The 17,891-nt window shown below is 52.5% G+C and overlaps 1 protein-coding gene across 1 annotated transcript in view; it reads right to left on the bottom strand.

The window, feature by feature from the left end:
- The window catches only part of SMAD7 (SMAD family member 7), a 28,391-nt gene extending 15,069 nt beyond the window's left edge, over positions 1–13,322 (bottom strand). The window contains exons 1-4 of the mRNA XM_038125003.1: positions 13,166–13,322; positions 11,631–13,019; positions 10,688–10,741; positions 5,582–5,653 (exon numbers count right to left, since the gene is read on the bottom strand). Coding sequence (XP_037980931.1) covers positions 5,582–5,653; positions 10,688–10,741; positions 11,631–12,141 — 637 coding nt within the window. The 5' untranslated portion in view covers positions 12,142–13,019; positions 13,166–13,322. The remainder of the gene's footprint in view (positions 1–5,581; positions 5,654–10,687; positions 10,742–11,630; positions 13,020–13,165) is intronic.
- Positions 13,323–17,891: the final 4,569 nt, after the last annotated feature.

The following is a 17,891-nucleotide window of genomic DNA, read 5'->3' as shown; positions in this document are numbered from 1 at the left end:
CCAGCGCCGAAAATAAACTGGGAAGGAAGCTCCTTTGTGACAGTAGGCAGGCGGCCAGGCTGCGGCGTGGGTCATTCACGCCGGCGGGGGACAGCAGAGGGGTTGGCACCCACTCGCCACCCAGCCCGTCACCCTGCTGGAGCACAGCGAGGGCTGGGGACAGGGTGCCTACACACAGTTTGCTCCTGGGCACCCTAAAATGTGCTGCACCCCGTTGTAAGCCAGCAGGGAGGTTTAGGGTGTTGGCCACGGTGGCTGGAAAGAGGCATCCCCCCATGCCCATGGCAGGGAAATGCGCGTGGCTAATATTACTGGTTCCTTTAGTGTAAGCGATACCCGCTGGCAGACAGTGGGGATGGAAACGATGCAGCCACATCCCTGCCAGCCCGGGGCTGCTCCTCTACGAGTGTTTTTGTCCCATCGAGTTTTAAATGTCCCCAGTGATCAGGTTGCTCACCGGGACGGCTACTGCGAGCGGAGCGCGGTTTGAACTGACACTCAACTCCCAAAATTCACCTCGCTAGCCTCATTCTTCCCTAGAAAGTGCCATGTTGTGGGACTGAAACACCAGTGACCCCATCATGGTCCCCCATCACTGTTCCCACCATCATCCCCACTATGATGGACTTGCTGATTCTGGGGTTTTCTACATTTTATCATCAGCTGTTCCAAAGGCACCGTTTGACTGGGAAAATCTACTGGCGTCTGGAAAAATGGGTTTAATGAAGCTGTACAGGTATGGATTGAAACTATCTAATGGGGGCAGCACCTCTGCTATCATTTCTTTTTTAAAACACATTGTACAGGAGTATCTAGGAAAGGCTCAAGAGGCTCTAGAGCACTTTAAAGTAATTATTAAATGGATTCTATTTGCTTTGGAAGGATTTTAATCGGCGAAATGCCCGGAGCTGGGAGGAGGATCGCAGCTCTGTCCCAGGGGGGTCCCCACAGGGTGAGAAGCCCCTTAAAAAAAATTAAAAAAAAAAAAGCCCTCGCGGGGCTTGAAGGAACCGGAGCGGGTGGCCAAGCCAAGAGCCTGGGGTCAGTGCCAAGCACCAGCTCCCTCCTCCCAGTCGGCCACGGTCAGATGATGTGCGAGGCGAGCCGGGAGGCTCCTAGTCTGGCAGGCAGCCTGCTCTGCTCCAGAGGCTCCAGTGCTGTCATCCTGGCATTAACCCCTGATAACCTTGTCCTTTCCAGGACAGGACTGTGGTTTTTAGGTAAGCAAGGAGCAGGGGGTCATGTCTCCCAGTGAGGCTGGGAAGGAAAGGGTGCAACGCCCTGCGACGCTCAAAGCAAATTAAAAAATATTGAGAAGACGTAAGCTCAAAAATAAACCAAAAATAAGTGACTTAAAGAAAAAAAAAAAATTCCCAAGCAATTGTTTATCCCTGGGACAAATATACAATCCTAGTTCCACAGGAAGATGTCTCAATTTCAGATTATAATAGGATGCCAATTTGTAAATAAAGGCATTTCACAGGAGGTTATAAACTCCGTAGGGGAGGGAGGTGGAAGTAGGGGGAACGGGAAAACACAGGCAGGGCTCTGGCGGAGAAACTGCACAGGATCCTGTTTACATGGGCAAGGGGAGAGCGACGGGAAGCCGCTTTGGGGGGCAAATATCTCCGGATTTGGACAAGGTGCTTCTTCCCCGTCAAGCAGATACCAGCAGGGATCAGAGGCATAGTGAAACATTCCCGGCCTGTCCGCAATTTTGGAATGAAATGTCAGTCAGCCAAGAGGTCCCTTAAACCAGACAAGGTCCCACAGCACAGAGAGCCAGAGTAGGGAATGATGCCAATGCTCTTCCAGCCTGGGGAAGTCTTTTCCCTGCGTTTTTGGTGTGGACTTGGGAGGGAGAAACTGAGCCTGTGCCTGCTACAGAAGAGCCTTGTTGGTTTCCCAGCCTTAAGGCTTGTAGAACCTTGATCCAGCACCCACCAAGCACCCTCACTCAACATCCGCTGGCTCTTGGAGAGCCTGAGGTGCTTCCAGAGTTTGGGCAAATCAGCAGAATTTGGCCAAAATCTGGATAACCTCTCAGGTTTGGTATTTTAGGAGCAACCTCTATAAAGGAGCAGTGGATGTGGCGAGGACACAAGCCAGCTCAAGTTGCTCTCCCTCTCTGAGGACAAGGTCTGGACTTCTTGAGAGCTTTGCTTTGCCAGCAGATCCACCACCAGCTCACTTCTACCCTTGGATCAGGGCTTCTCCATAGGTCATACAGGAATTGGGCTCCCACCAATCTGACACCACCAAACCATGGGCCAGCCACCTTCAGGCCCTCCAGACATGGCTTTGCTGGTTTGAAAGAAGTCACAACCAAACACATCTGCTGAGAACAAGTCAGCTCAAAACACAGGAAAACCACCCTCTGTCTCCTATTTACGGGAATTATTTTTATCCCCAATGGGATATTTTTGCTCTTTAACCACACGGAGGACAGAAAGGATCTGGCTGGTAATACCTGAGCACAGCCGTGTCAGTGGGAGCAACCGTGAGCGAGGAGTCCTGACCTACCCACAGGCTGACCGCCGATAAAAATAAAGATGATATAAGAAAATAAATAAAGCCAAGAATACAGAAGCAAGAGCCAGTGCCTCGGGGGAAGCGAGGGGTGCATCAGCCAGAGAATGGGATGGCTGGGGAAGAGAGAGCAGAGGTGGGATGGGAAGGGGGCACCAGCATGATGTGAAGGACTACCCAGGATTGCATTCCTGGGTCACGAAGGAGAACAGAAAGAAGAGGGAGGGAGGGAGGGAGGAAGGGAGGGAAAGAGCAGCTCAGAGTAGTTATCACAAGGGGGAAACACTCCCCGTACATGCCCCAGCTGCTCCCCCTACCACATGTCCTCCAGAGCCTCTGGTATCCATCAGCACAACGGCCTGCAGCCCCAGTAAGAGACAGACCCCAGCAGTGGCTGCTCTGAGGCTCCTCCGAGCTGCAAGGATGCTCGCCTTGAGCCCCCTTCAGTGCTCCCCTTGCCACCACCCTCTCTCCATGCATTCCCCTGCTGGCGTGGCCGTGAACCCCAGGCTGGCCTCATTCCCAAATTCTCAGTGCTGAGAGTGATCTTCCTTGCCAAAACCTGCTCTTTAAGGCATCAGAGCAGGTCTACTGATCCTCTGCTGCTACACCAGCATCCACCACACGTCACTAATGACCAAAGGCTGCACTGCTGCAGGATCCCACCACCACCAACAACCACCTGTGATGACTTTTTCCTCACACACCCACTCCAGTTTCCAAGTTAGCAAAATAATTACTTTTTTTTTTCCTTTTCTTCATCCATCCTTTCACCAGGGAGCTGCAAATCCAGCACTCTACAGGTCTGGAGGGGAGGAGGGACACTGGATTCTCCACCCAGCATCACCCATCCCTATGTGCCCAAACACAGATAAGACCAAGCCAAAGCGCTGGCCAAGTACCCTGCCAATAACTCATTAAAGCCCTCTTCAGACACACTCTTCTGCAAACTAAAATATGCAGGAGGGGGTAGGAAAAAAAAAGGAGGAGAAAGTGAGCTTTGGAGGATTGCTCCAAAGTGCGTTTATTTTCCTTTCTTGACTGGGTCTCTCCAGTTGGGAATTTTCAGCACTGCACTTCTGCGCGCGGAAGGGAGATGCCAGTAAATCAGAGCAAATTCAAAACAAATGCTCTTTCATGTGGAGGCATTCGGCTTTGTTTCAGGGCTTGGGTAGCTAACCATATCCCTTCAAGAGTCAACTCTCCTATCAGCTCCTCATTAAACTAAATGGCTACAATTACATTTGGGGAGGAAAAAAAGAGTGGTTAATGATCGTAAAAAGGTTCTGTTTCCAGGCTTGGGGAGGGGGGGAACCTTTGATAAGGGAGACAAAAAAAAAAAAAAAAGAAGCAAATCCAATGAAATTATAGCAACGGAATAAAGTTAAAAATGTACTTTCAGGTGGAAATGTGCTTTCTTTTGGGGAAGAAGCTGAATTAAGGAGCTAGGGGGTCCCCTTCCCGCAGCCTTTTGGGAGACACCAGGAACGAGCCATGTTATTTCCTGCAGCCCAAGCCCCCACCTCCTGCCTTCCCTTCGGGAGCAGAGCTGCCAGACGAGATGTTATCAATAGGCTGAACCTTACAGAAAGCCCCCTTTTAAAAGCGAGTACTTCCTCTGCTTATTTCATGTGGTATCCTGTGGAACTGAACTCTCTCCTCCCCTCTGCAACGGGTGTATTTCAGGAGGAAAAAGGAAAAAAAAAAAAAAAAAAGAAGAAAAGATCTAACAACATCCTTATTGTGTTGTTTTGCTTCTTGTCTTTCTTCTTTCTACAGTCACTTTTTTTTTTTTTTTCAATTCCCTGAAGCTATAGGCTCCAATGGTAAAAAAAAAATTAGAAAAACACAAATCTTTCTGCCTTTAGAAAAAAAAAACCCAAACAGCAACAAGTTTTCCTGTTCCCTCTCCCCCTTCATTTGATTAATTCTCATTAGGGCCTTTGAACAAACAATATGCTCCCCTCTCAAATAACAGACAGGGTATATATTACACCCAAAGAAAAACAAACAAGGCTCACTTAAAGACATCACATCCACACCAAACGCAATTCCTGGAGAGAGGCAGGGGCAGATGCACGCGCGCGTGCAGCCGCCGCCGACCTAATTCTGAATTCCAGTTTCAGGGTGATGAATAAATCATAAATCAAGGAGACATCCCCACAAAGGCAAGCACCTTCAAACATCAGCCAGTACCTGCAGGTACATGGTTTCAGACACTTTAATCCTGGTAGAGACACTGAGGTGGCCAGTCTGGGGTGGAAGATGAGGTGCCAGAGACATCACACCTTGGAAATGGGGTTGGGAGTTGCACTAGATGACCTTCAAAGGTCCTTTCCAACCCAAACTGCTCTATGTCTCTACACAAACCCCAAGTGGGGTGGAGGAAGTACCTAACAAGCCTCCATCTTCTAACAGCAACTGGAGGCTGAAGGAGATGGCAAATAGGAAAACAATGGAAATCACTGAATATATCAGGAAGGGGTACAAAAGCATCATCAACTCTCTCTGCAACATCCTCTATAAAAAACCAGGCCACCTTTCCTCCCCAGGCACCACAAGTCTTACGCATCAGATGTGGGATGCTGGTGACCTTAGCAGGAGCAAAACCTGAGCGGGGCTCTCATCCCAGAGACAAGAGATGCCCCCACCAGCGAGTCAAGGATTTGACACCAAATCCTTCTTTAAGGACTGCACCTGTGCCCATAATCCACACACCGGAATGAATGGTCAACCAACATTGCTTAGCCTTGCCCTGCCTCAGTCCTTCTGCCTCTTCCTGCCTTAGCCCAAAAACAAATGGAGCATAAGGCTGGAATCCAAAGGAAGTACAGACACATTCAGGGATGAAGAACCTTGTCTGGGGTTTCAACACCTCCTCTGCACAACAGGTACATGGCTGCTACTGAAATTAAACCCAACTCCCGCTCTGAGCGCGCCCTTCTCAGGGATGTGCATTCCCAAAACTCCCCCAGCATCACTTTGCTTTTTGTCAGGACCCCCAGCCAACACGAGACACAGCCAAGATCAAGGGCAGCAAGAGATGTCTTACCTGAGAGCCCCCCAGGGGCTAGACAATTAGTTCCCCCTGTTTCAGTGGAGGAAGGCACAGAGTCTGGACAATCTGTGGAGCAGAGGAAGGAGGGGAAAAAAAAAAAAAAAAGTCAGTATATAGGTGGTTCTTCGCAGGCTCCCAGCATCGCCCCAAGCAGAACACACATTCCAAAGGGCTTAGCAGGAAGCGATTACTAATTGTCCGTGCAGAGACGGTAGTTCATCAAGAAGCATCCACCCTAACTCGTTGTCTCAGTCAAGGCTGCGCTTCATCACCAGCCAGCACTGATTATAGACTGGCAGAAATTACAGGCTGGCTGCCACCTCTCTGGACAAGTCACCGGCTAAGGAGATCAAGGTTGTCACCGTTCTGATGCAAGTGAGCTTCCAAAAATGCTTAAATCGTGGCTTTATGCACCCAATTTAGTCAAAACCTGTAACTCACCAAAATAGGAACTGAAAAGGAAACGTCTCATTGCTGCCCTTCTGCAGTGAACGGGCTGAGTTTGTGGTGCCCCGCTCAAGTTTTGTCACCACCAGCAGCTGGCAGACCTTATTGCCACCTCCTGGGCAGCGGGACCCACTCCTCTGTGCACCCCCAAAGGGCAGAGTAAGACTGGCTGCTGCTTTAGAGGTTTCTCCTGATGCATGCAGGTGCTGGAGATCAAGGTTTGGACCTCTCTACCCTAAGCCTGCTCTTCCGAGCGACAACAGTCAGAAGCCAACACTGATCTCCTTGTCCTACAGAACAACTCCAGCTTTTTGGTCACTACCATGTGAACCCTGAGCTGAAGAACAAGCCTGAGAAGACCTGTGAAGTTCATGCAAACTTTTGGACCTGAGGGACTTTGAGCTTCTCCAAATTTGGGTTCCCTATGCCCTCATTTCGCCCACATCTGTGTCCCAAAGCAAGGCCAACCACCAGGAGAGCCAAGATGATTTTCTCCCTACTGATAAAGCAATCCTGCCAGATCCCACCCCTGAAATACCAGTGAATAAGAAATTCCTGTCTACATAACCTCATTTTATCAGAGTAAAGTAAAAGCCTTAACAGGAATATACAGTTTAACAGGATATACTTAATCAAACTGAAAACAATAGGGGAGACAGGAAATAGACTTACTTGTGAAATACTGTATATGATACGCTCTCTAAATGCCTTGTCGTGCTTTCTATGCTTTAAAGAAATAGGGGTTTTTACTTTTTTTAACTCTTTCTAGTCCAGACAGGAGATTTCCCCGCCATTCCCCTTGTATGATCTCCTGAAGTGATCACTTCAACTGCTTGAGCTGCAGATGCTTTCTGAACACAGGCTGGACCACTCTGCCCTGCCCTGGGCTCCCTGTGCCTGCAGCTACAGCTCCCTGAGGAGCTCCTGCGGGTAAGGGACATCTCTGTCTTGCTGTAGAGATCATACATCACCACGTTCTCTGTTACCACATCAGGCAGGACAGACTCCTACCCAAACTTCAAATACATAACCCTAGCAATGAGGCGATGTGCTGCCACTTTTCTTCCTCAGCTCCCTTCCCATGTCCCACCACCTGAGAGACAATTCCCCTCATCCATGAATCACCCCTGGAATTCCCTTTCCAAAACTCAGGGCTGCTGCAGCTCAACTCTAGACCAGCCAGGAGAGCCAGGTGCGGGATGAGCCCAAAGGCAGAACCCTCATGGGGTCTCTACCCTGTGCGTGGCTGGATTCGTTGTTGCCCTCATCCTACTGCCCACAGAGCTGCCAGGGCTCTCCTTAGGAATGGGCACTGGGGCTGGTTTTACCTTCAGCACCAGAGAGGTCGAGGACCAGATGTTGGTCCAAGCCTGGTGCACATCAGTCTCCTCCCAAGGCTGCCTTCCCACAGCATGAAACCATTGCGGAGACACACAATTATTCCTTGTGGCCACCAGCCCAACCTTGCAAGGTGTCAAATAGCTCCTGGGAGCTGCCAAACCTCCAGCTCCCCTGTAAGCTGACACCACGGGAGGGCATTCGGCCCCACAGCGACATCTCAGTGAGTTCCCTGCACTCTCGTACACCAGCACCACCAAGTCCAGCCACGCCAGAGCACAACGGAGCCACTTGCAGACCCTTGTCCCACTTAAAGCTTAGTCAAAAATCTGCCGGAATTATTTGAGGGTGCTACTATCCGCCTCACTTTCAGCAGAGCTGCAAGCTCCAGCAGGGACATCAGGAATGCTGAGTGCCCACACACTTCCATCATCCATCCCTGCCAACATCCCATGTGAGGAAGAGGGAAAGTTCTCCCATTGATAAAAGTCCTCCCCATCCCTGGAGGTGTCCAAGACCAGGCTGGAGGTGGCTTGGAGCAACCTGGTCTAGTGAAAGGTGTCCCTTTCACTAAGGGTTGGAGCGAGATGAGTTTTAAGGTCATTCCAACCCAAATAATTCTGGGATTCTATGAATGATCAAGCCAGGCTGACCCACAGCCTTCCCTCAGGTAACTCAGCCATCAAGGGCAGATCTTTCTGTTCTACAAGTACACAAATACCAGATCTATCCTATCAACACAGCCTGATGTGGCATTTCATTGCCTGCAACAGAGTCCCAGCCCCTCGTCCATCCCTGCTTTCCTCCAGCCTGCAATGCAGCCTGTCTCAGCCTCCATCACCTCCAGAAAAACTGATTTAATCCCCATCAGTTAAGGGTTTTAAACAAAAAGACATGAGAGATTTAGATGAGATTGAAGAGAGAAATGGTTAATGATGGCAGTGATGAGGCACAGGTTGCCCAGAGAGATGGTAGATCCCTCACCCCAGAAACATTCAAGGTCAGGCTGGATGGGACTGAGTGCCCTGGTCCTGCTGAGGATGCTCCTGCTCATTGCAGGAGGGTTGGACCAGATGGTTTTTAGGGTTCCTTCCAACACAACTTTTCTTTTGATTCTCTGATCTGGCGACCTCTGCCAGAGCCCACACCAGTCCAGGGTTATTATCTGCCTGTCTCTCCGTATGAAGCACTCACAAGTCATAGCACTAAACACTTAACTTTTACCACCACTGTCATGCCTGATAATAGCAGAAGTTTCCTGCTGGATGCTCATTCCCAGCTCCACTCTCAGAGCCTAAACACAGGGACTGCTCCCACCCAAGGCCCCAGGTGAGAAGATGGCTGACGGGCACCAGCCAGGTAAAAAATCTTCACACCTTCCCACAGCTCTCAACATGCAGCTGGGGAACTGCCACGGGAGATGGCACCGAGGCTGGGACGGGAAACCCTCAATCCCCCCCGCAGAGGAAATGCTGAGAAACCCTGAGCTTGCAAAACCCACCTGCCACCACAGACTTCCAGGCTCCGCCGGTGCCTGTCACAGCCCCGTTAGTCAGAGCTCAGCTGCCAAGTGGATTTTTCTTTCAAAAAGGAAAAAAAAAGGAGGACTTTTTGGTGAGTAACCCAGTCGTTTGGGTGTTTCCGATGGGCAGCGTTAATCACTTCCTATTGGCCGATAGGAATAACTTTTCCTTTCGAAATGGCACATTCATGTTCTGTGGCTTTTCTGTTTACACACATTTTGCTACCTTATGTCAACACTTGCTAATGAATAAATATATCATTCGGCTAACTGAAAATGAGATCCTGGCAGGGGCAGATTGGATGTTTAAATCCTGCTAATAGATTTTATCCTAACATCTTTACAGGAAACCAAAACCAAGTTTAACCCTTCTCTCCTGCAGCTCCAATCCCTTTTGCATCCCATGCCAGGATCATCAATGAGTGCAGAGAAGAGCCATAAAGGCAAAAAAAAACAGGAACTTTCGGGGGAGCACTGCAGGGATGCAGCCAAAATTATGTGTAACCCACAAAACTCCATGACCCAGCAAACTCCCTGAGTCTATTACAGAACAACCCTTCTGCATCCCAGCACAATCTCTGGACGCTGAACCTGCTCCCTGTGTCCCTCTTTCATTCATGAGCCCTTATCTCCTGTTTTTTCACACCAAGGCAAGACAGTTCATGCTTTGCAACCCAATTGTTTGTTAAACAGCTTTGTTTATTTCCCAAAGGCAAAAAAAAAGACTCATTAGCGTTCCCAAAGAGTTTGCAGAGGGGGAAAACGACAGTCCAGCCTCTGAGGCAGCTGCAGGATGAGACCCCACCACCGCTCCAGAGCAGCCTCAAGGCTGGGGTTTCTTTTAACCCTGAGACCCTGCAGAGAGGTAATTTCACGGACACTCTTCCGTTGGCCAAAAAAACCCAACCAAACAATCCGACCCTGGTCTCTAGGAATATCTGTGCATCCACCCTTGTCACCCTGCAGTGCCGTGCCTCCCCTGTCTGCCACGACCGCGGGATGCCACCGCAGAGACCACCGAGCTCCAGCCCACTCCAGAGCCACGGATCCTCGGGAAGCCAGGAGCTGCTCCTCCCGAGCTCCCCGCGTTTCCGACTCTCCCCACCTCTCCTCCTCCTGCCAGCCTCATTTATCTCACGCCCGGCGAGCTCGCTGCCAACCAAGAGTTTATGCAGACAACCGCAAAAGAGCTGGTGCCAGCCTCAAATGGGCTTCTCCCCTGGCACCCTGACATTCAATTACAAGCAACAGGCATGCACGGTGGTGCTAAGAAATTCAAATTTTAAAAAAGGTTAAATAAATAACTTTTCAAACTCTTTCCCCATTTTTTTTTCCAGCCTGATGAGGTAGGATTAGGCTCCTATAAAACTTAGAGAGGTTTCTAACCAACCAGTCCATCTGTCAAGGTTCACTGGGATTCCCAGGCATCAGGGAGATGTTGTGCTGGATCCCAAACTAAATCCTTAGAAATTCACCCAGGGGTGCAGAAGCACTGCCATTTCCAACTGGAGCCTATGGTTTTCCTGGCTGACTCAAGCAGCACAGGCCTGCACTGCACTGCACTGCAATCCCTTCTGAAGTTTACTGCCAGAGCTTTAAAACCTTACTTTGTGCACAGAGTGGCTTAGATAAATTATATGTTAATTCTTGCAGGGGTAGCAGGAGGCACAGAAGAAGCACACAAGCAACCCAAAAGCAAAATGCATGACAAAGGCAGGAGACTGTTTCCCCGATAAAGGGGCTGTTTTGGCATTTTTTATCTCTTACACTTGCATTGAAAAAAGTCCACTTACCAGTTGGTTTGAGAAAATCCATTGGATATCTGGAGTAGGGTGGAGGGGGAGACTCTGGAATTAGAGAAGTACAGAGAAAATAAAGGCAGAGCCATGAGAAAGAAAAAAAAAAAAAAAAAAAAGAAAAAAGATAGGAACTTATGATAACAGTGGCATTCTTTTAGCAAAACTGTTTGTCTTAGCTCTGGGGGTTGGAGGCAGGGCAGCGAGGCGGTGATTGCCTTGATATTTAGCTGTCAGATAAACAAAAGGGGCCGTCTGGCGCCAGTCTCCCTGCTATCTGCCGCTCGGGCTGTCTGATCGGGGCCTCCTTGGCTCGGCGGAGCCGCGGCAGCGCCGGGGCCGCCCGGCCCTTAATCCCCCGGCACCGCGCGGGGACGGCGGGGAGGCAGCGCCGGGGCCCCCGGGGAGGGGAGGGGGTCCCGGAGGTAGGGGCGTCGCCCCCTCCCCTAAATACAAAAGGAAATACATAAAACCACGGCAACGGAAAGTTTTAGCGCGTGTTCTGGGTTTTGTTGTTCGTTGCGGGTTGGTTTTGGTTGGTTTGGTGGGGTTTTTTTTTTCCTCCAGAAGGGGAAAAAAAAAGTTTTGTAGACCGGGAGGTGAGTGGGCCTGCATCCACGTACCCCTGTATCCCCTCCGTGCATCCTCTGCATCCCCTCCAACCCCTGCACACCTCCAGCCTCTGGATCTTCCCTATCCCCTGCACCCCCTCCAACCCCTGCACCCCATCCCCTCCATTAACCACACTCCTGTATCCCGTCCCTCCCCTGCATCCCCTCCATCCCTTGCGTGTCCCCCAGCCCCTGCACCCCCGAATCCCCTGCAGCCCTGAGTGCCCGCCATCCCCCTCCTGGACTCCCTCATCCCTCCAAGCCCTGCACACCTCTAACCCCCGCAGCCCCTGCATCCCCGCATCCCCTTGCCATCGCCGCCGCCGTACCTAGCTCGCAGAGCCGGCTGAGGTGGTGCGGGTTGCAGCAGACGAGCTCGGAGTGAGCCTTGCCGTAGGATTCACAGCAACATAGCCGCTTCACTTCGGAGCAGTGGCGGAGGTCGGGCCAGCGGAACACCTTGCAGAGCAGCACGGGCAGCGGGTACCAGTGCTGTCCCAGCCGCGAGTCGGCCTTGGCGGGCAGCAGCAGGCAGGGGGTCCGCGCCCCGCCGCGGGACTCCACGGCGTGCAGCAGCCCCTCCAGCTGCCGCTCCTTCAGCCGCTTCAGCACGGCGTGGGTCAGCGCCTTCAGTTCCGCCTCCGCGCCCGCCGCCGCCCGCCCGCCGCGGCCCGCCTTGCCCGGGCAGCACCCGCGCCCCCCGCCCAAGTGCGCCCGGGGCTCGGCCACCGCCGCCGCCGCGCCGGGCTCGCCCGCCGCCGCCTCCTCCTCCTCCTCGCCGCCGGGCGCGCGGCTCCGCCAGAGCCGCCGGACGAGCACCGAGCGTTTGGTCCTGAACATGCGGGACGAGAGGAGGGGCCCCCGGCTACAAAACGGGCATGTCGTCCGCCGAGCATGAAGGGGCCGGCAGGCGGGATGCGGCGGCGGCGGGGGGCAGCGGCGGGGGGCAGCGGAGCCGAGGCGGGCTGTGGCATGCGCCAGTCTCCGCGCTGGGGCCGCGGGTCCCGCCGCCTCCCGCGGGGGGATGCGCCGGCCGCGCCTCCGCCCGCTGCGAGAAAATTTACAGAAAAACCGGATTGAAAAGAAAAAAATCAAAACTGCGAGGAAAAAAAAAGAAAAAAAAAAAGGGGGGGGTAAAATAAAGGTGGGGGGAATGGAAGGGAGAGAGTCGCCACTTGCTCCGGCTTTGCCCAAAAAAGCAAAGAAAAACGCAAAAATCTCCGTCTATAGCCGGCGGCGCCCGTGGCGGGGGCAGGCGGGCGGGGGCTGCCGGCGCCGCGCCGCCGTGCGCGGGTGCGGAGCGCGGCCCGAGCCGCGGGGGAGCCTCGGCCGCCCCGGGGCCGCGGCGCCCATCAACCCGCCACGCCGGGGAGCGGGCGCGGCGGCGGGGATGCGGCGCAGGGCAGAGCCAGCAGGCAAAAAAACAAAAAGAGCCAGCCAAAAAGGCGTCTATAAAAAAAAAAAAAAAAAAAAAAAAAAAAAAAAAAAAAAAAGGTGGAAATAAAAAAAAAAATAAAAACCCCAAAACACCAACCCTAAGGTTTGGACGTCGGTTTAAGCATCTGTCACAAAAGAGGCGAACGAGCGCATCCAGAGTGTTGTATCCCTTTTAAAAAGCCCAAGTCGTCCTGATGTGGGGGTTTCGGGGTGGGCTTTTATTTTTTTTTCCCCCTCCTTCTTTCCAAAGGTTTAATCCACACGGAGTCTTGATCCGGCTGCTACGAAGAGAAAGAAAGGAAATAAAAAAAAAATAAAAAATAAAATAAAAAAGGAGAAAAGTGGGGCTATGTCCCTTCCTTCCTGCCTGCCTTCCCCAGCAGCCGCGCCGGGCCGAGCCGGGCCCGCCGCTCCCGGCGGAGCTTACATGGGTGCGGGGGTGCCCGCCGGCCGCCGACCCTCTCCCTGCTGCCGGCGCCTCTGCCGCGGTGCCTTTTTTTTGCTCTTCACTCCTCCTTCCTGCCTTCCTTCCCCTCCTCCTCCTCCTCCTACTTCTCCTCCTCCTTTCGTGGGGTTTCTCTTTTTTTTTTTTTTTTTTTTTCCTCCCCCTTTATTCCCCCCCGCCCCTCCGCTCTCCGCAGTCAGCCGCCCTCCCCGCACCTCCGCCTTCCCCCGGGTGCGTGCGGGGGGAGCGGCGGCGGCGGCGGCGCGGGGCGCGGCGGGAGCGGAGCCGGCGCGGTGCCTGCGCCCTCCCCCGGCCCCCCCGCACCGGCGGCGGCTTCGCAGTGCGCAGCGGCCCGGCCCGGCCCGGCCCCGGCCCCGTCACGTGGGCGTCTAGACACCGTGTCGCTCCGGGGGAAAAAAAAAAATAAATAAATATATCTATATATTATATTTATCTCCAACCGCCTTGCGCAAGAGGCGGCTCGGGTTGCGGGGAGGTTGTGGGTCCGTGTGTCCCCTGCCCGGCTCCCCCCGCTGCCGCGCCCCCCCCCCCTTCCCGATGCTTCCCTCCGTACCTGCTCCTGGGTGGGGGGTGCGGGGACACTGGGGTGTCCCCCCCCGCACCCCGCGGGGCACAGGGTGGGGAGCTCCCGGGGCTGGGGTGTGCCGGTGCTCACTGTAAATATTGGAATATTAAAGCAAATCAGCGTAAAAATTAAAAAAAAAAAAATTATGTGGCTCTGGGTATAGAAGCAGGGCACATCACAAAAAAGCAGCGACAATAATGATGATGATGATAATAATAGTAATAATAGTAATAATTTGTGTTTTTTACGGCACCTGTCACCAGAAGGACAGCAAAATACACCGAGGAGGCTCGGTACACTCCAAACACGAAGCAGAAATGACGGGCATGTAGCGCTCCGGTATTCGCGCTACGGCCACCACCAGCCGTAACAACCCCTGGCACCCTGGGCGCTCCACAGATTCCCCCATTCCAATTCCGGGCCGGCAGAGGGTGAGGAAAACCGAGCCACCAAGAGGCTGCGCTCTCGTCCAGCCTTGGTGCGCTCTGCGGCCGGGCTGGGAAGTCCGGCCAGACTTCCTAGCGCCAGGCTTGGCAGGGCAGCAGAACTCCCCAGGGGTCCCCGTCCTGCACGCACTCCCACGGAGGAGCAGCTCCTTTTTCACAGAATAGCTGCGGGCGGATGAGTTGCTTTAAGGTCACTCTCCGAGGCAGCTATCGTGTCGGAAGCAGGAGCTTGGACTCTTCAATCATGGCTGCTACAAAGCAAGCCCGGTTCAAATCCAAAGCCAAAGCTATGTCCAGAACGAATGCACCCGACTAAACGTGACGCCAGGTAGAGCACACGTAAAACTAACATCCCGTGCAGGCAGGGCACCCCCGGGGTGTGTGATCCCTGAATTTGGGGCAGGCAGGAGGGCAGGGATAATTTAAGTTGTGTATATATTCACACGAGCAGGTGAGGGATGCTACAAAAAAGGCCCGGCATTTGCAGAATCTGGACCTAAATTAGTCAGAAAGTGGCTAGATTTGGGGGCAGGCTTATTGAATGTTCACCAGACTACACCTAGCCAGGTACAAAATCTGCTCAAAATCCAGGTAAATGGTTGGAAAAACACAGGGGAGGGGAAGAATGTTATTTGCTGGCATCAGAAAGAATAATTTAGGAAGCCTCGTTGCGAAGCTGGAGTCTGAGGAAGGCAATTGACTCCTTGCTTCACCTCCAAATAATTAAAGGTAGGAGGGGAGCCCAGGGCACAGCCCTGCAGTCTTTGGGTGATAGCAGGGGCCAAATCAGAACAGCATCAGCATTTGGTTCTGCACACGCAAAGAAGTCCCATTCCTTTTAAAATGGCGCCTTCTGCACCCTGAAAAAATGGAATTTGGGTAATATTTTTAGTTCAGCATCTTGCCCTGCAGCCTCTGGGGCGACCTCACATACACTGAGGCTGATTTCCTCACTTCCTCAGAGAACCTCGATCTCTTTTCCCTGTGATATATATATATATATATATAGCAAATTGGGAGGGGGGAAAAAAAAGTTCCTTCTCATTCCAATATTTGCTGGTGAAAGGCGTGTTGGACGTGCTCATTAATCCATACGTTATACTTTTTAATTTTTCAAAACTTGCCAGGCTGTTATAAATGAGACTAAAACCTCCTTTTTTTAAATTTCCCCCTTTGTAGCTCCCCTTGCCTCAGCACTGACAGCTACGATTACTTTATTGTCACGGAGGAAGTGACAAAAAGCACAGTGTGCCGTGTGCTGGGAGGAGGTGGAGGACAGGAATGGGGTCCTGTCCTCCACAGGAGGACATGTCCTCCACATAAACAGGAGTTAATGTAGATTTTTGGCCCTGCCATGGTTTCTCCAGGTGACCTTGGGCACCTGCCTTTCCCTGTGAGTAGGGACCTGGGCTTTGGCACCTCTGATTTCCCATCGGTCCAGCTGGGCCATCAGCACTTGCCTGGTTTTGTGATCTCTGCAGGTGAAAATCGCCCCAGAAGTGCTAAATATTAAATAACTGATAAAGAACTGCTTTCCAATTAACCCTGCAAGCTTGTTTAAGCAGACCATATGTATGCGCCCATATGGAAAATACAGAAATAAACATAATGGAGCTGGTAAGCATGGGAACGGGACCTGGGCTGAGGGGACGCTTGGAAAGCAGGGTGATACCCACAGCCTGCCCTGCTCTGGGTGTATTGCTCAAATGTCACTCTGGGCCAGAAACCTGTCCTGAAATGCACGAAGGGCAGTGTTAATCCCCGAGGAGAAATAAAATATGTTTGAGTCATAGAATTCAAGAATTGTTTAGACTGGAAAGGACCTTAAAGCTCATTTCGTTCCACCTCGTCTGTCAGGGCTGGGACACCTTCCACCAGACCAGGTTGCTCCAGCCCTGTCCAACCTGGTCTTGGACACTTCCAGGGATCCAGGGGCAGCCACAGCTTCCCTGGGAAACCTGTGCCAGGGCCTCCCCACCCTCACAGACAAGGGCTTTTCACTTCTACATAGTCTGGATCTCCCCTAATTTAGTTTAAAACCGTCGCCCCTCGTCCTGTCACTTCAGGCCCTACTAAAAAGTCTCTCCCCGTCTTTTCTTCTAAGCCGCTTTGGAGTGTTGAAAGGATTTATACAACGTGTTACATTTGTATAATGTGTTTGCACAACGTTTTGCATCCCTCCTGCCAAACACATTAGGCCCTGGATGTAAAATCCCGGCGAGCCCACCCTCCCCAGCCCCAGACCTCCGTTCTCACGGGGGTTTCTGGGGACCTCTCCTGAACCCAGCTGGCTTTGAAGAGCTAAAGCCGGGTTAATTTGCATTGCAATTCAGCCTTTGACAGACAGTTGGAGCCAAGGCACTGTTAACCTAATTGTTTTGCTAACAGCACCAGGGTGTGAGACTCACCAAAGGCACTTCCAACAAAGGGGATAAAACCAGACTTGGGGGGGAAAAAAAAAAAAAAAACCTTTTCCTGACATCATTACCGGGTACAAACAAACAGAGCTGATCCCTCTTCATACACTTTCCAGGCGAGGGTCAATAACAAACACACTTTGCTCTTTTGGGGGTATGTCTCTCCTTTTCACAGCAGTGAAAAGCCAGTCCGGGGAGGTAGGAGAGAACAAGCCAGGCTGAAGGCAGGGGCAGAGGCAGCGCAGTCTGGCTCCTGGCACTCTCCCATCCTTTTGTGCACATTAGGAATAGCTAAGCTTGTGGCCCTGCTTCTATTTTTATGCATTATTTTGAGAGCAGAGCTCTCAAGCAATGTTCAAAGTCTGGGTTGTGAAGCCGTTTTGGCTGTAGCCAGTCTCCTTCCACTCCAGCGGCTCATGTCAAGAGAGCAGATTCAAGCTATGAGCCCCAAGGTCTGCAAAGAAAAGCATTCTTCAAGCAACCTCTCCGTGTGCTGAGTGGCACGGGGAGACAAGGATCCCGTGCTCACTGCTGTCACACAGCCCTGCAAGCTAAAATCACCATTTCAGTGCTGGTGCTCCTGCCTGCTGGCAGCCATTCCAAGGCTGGTCTCTTGGAAAAGGACTCAGTAAAAGTGGGTACAAGGGGAAATTCACTGCACCCGGCCCTGGGCTCCAACAGCACAAGGACGTGGAGCTGCTGGAGCCAGCCCAGAGGAGGCCACGGAGATGCTGCCAGGGCTGAGCCCCTCTGCTCTGCAGCCAGCCTGGCACAGCTGGGGCTGTTCAGCTGCACCAGAGAAGGCTCCAGGGACACCTGCGAGCCCCTGCCAGGGCCTGCAGGGGCTCCAGGAGAGCTGCCCAGGCACTGGGGACAAGGCCTGCAGGGCCAGCAGCCAGGCAATGGCTTCCCAGGGCCAGAGGGCAGGCCCAGATGGGATATTGGGCAGGAATTGCTGGCTGGGAGGGTGGGCAGGCCCTGGCCCAGGGTGCCCAGAGCAGCTGGGGCTGTCCCTGCATCCCTGGCAGTGTCCCAGGCCAGGCTGGACAGGGCTTGGAGCAGCCTGGGACAGTGGAAGGTGTCCCTGCCCATGAAAGAAAGGGCTGGAATGAGGTGAATTTTAAGGTCCTTTCCAGCCCACACCATTCTGTGAGAAAAATGAGAGCAAAGCCTGGTGAGATGTTTCCTTGCCTGTATCAGCCATGGGAAAAAAACCATTCCTCTCTTGAGCCCTGGGGGTTGGGCTGTCCAAATCAAAT

The sequence above is a fragment of the Motacilla alba genome, chromosome Z (assembly GCF_015832195.1).
Source record: "Motacilla alba alba isolate MOTALB_02 chromosome Z, Motacilla_alba_V1.0_pri, whole genome shotgun sequence".
In the NCBI taxonomy this organism is placed as follows: Eukaryota; Metazoa; Chordata; class Aves; order Passeriformes; family Motacillidae; genus Motacilla; species Motacilla alba.
Note: the sequence above shows the minus strand (reverse complement) of the source record. Positions and strands in the feature narration are given on the sequence as shown.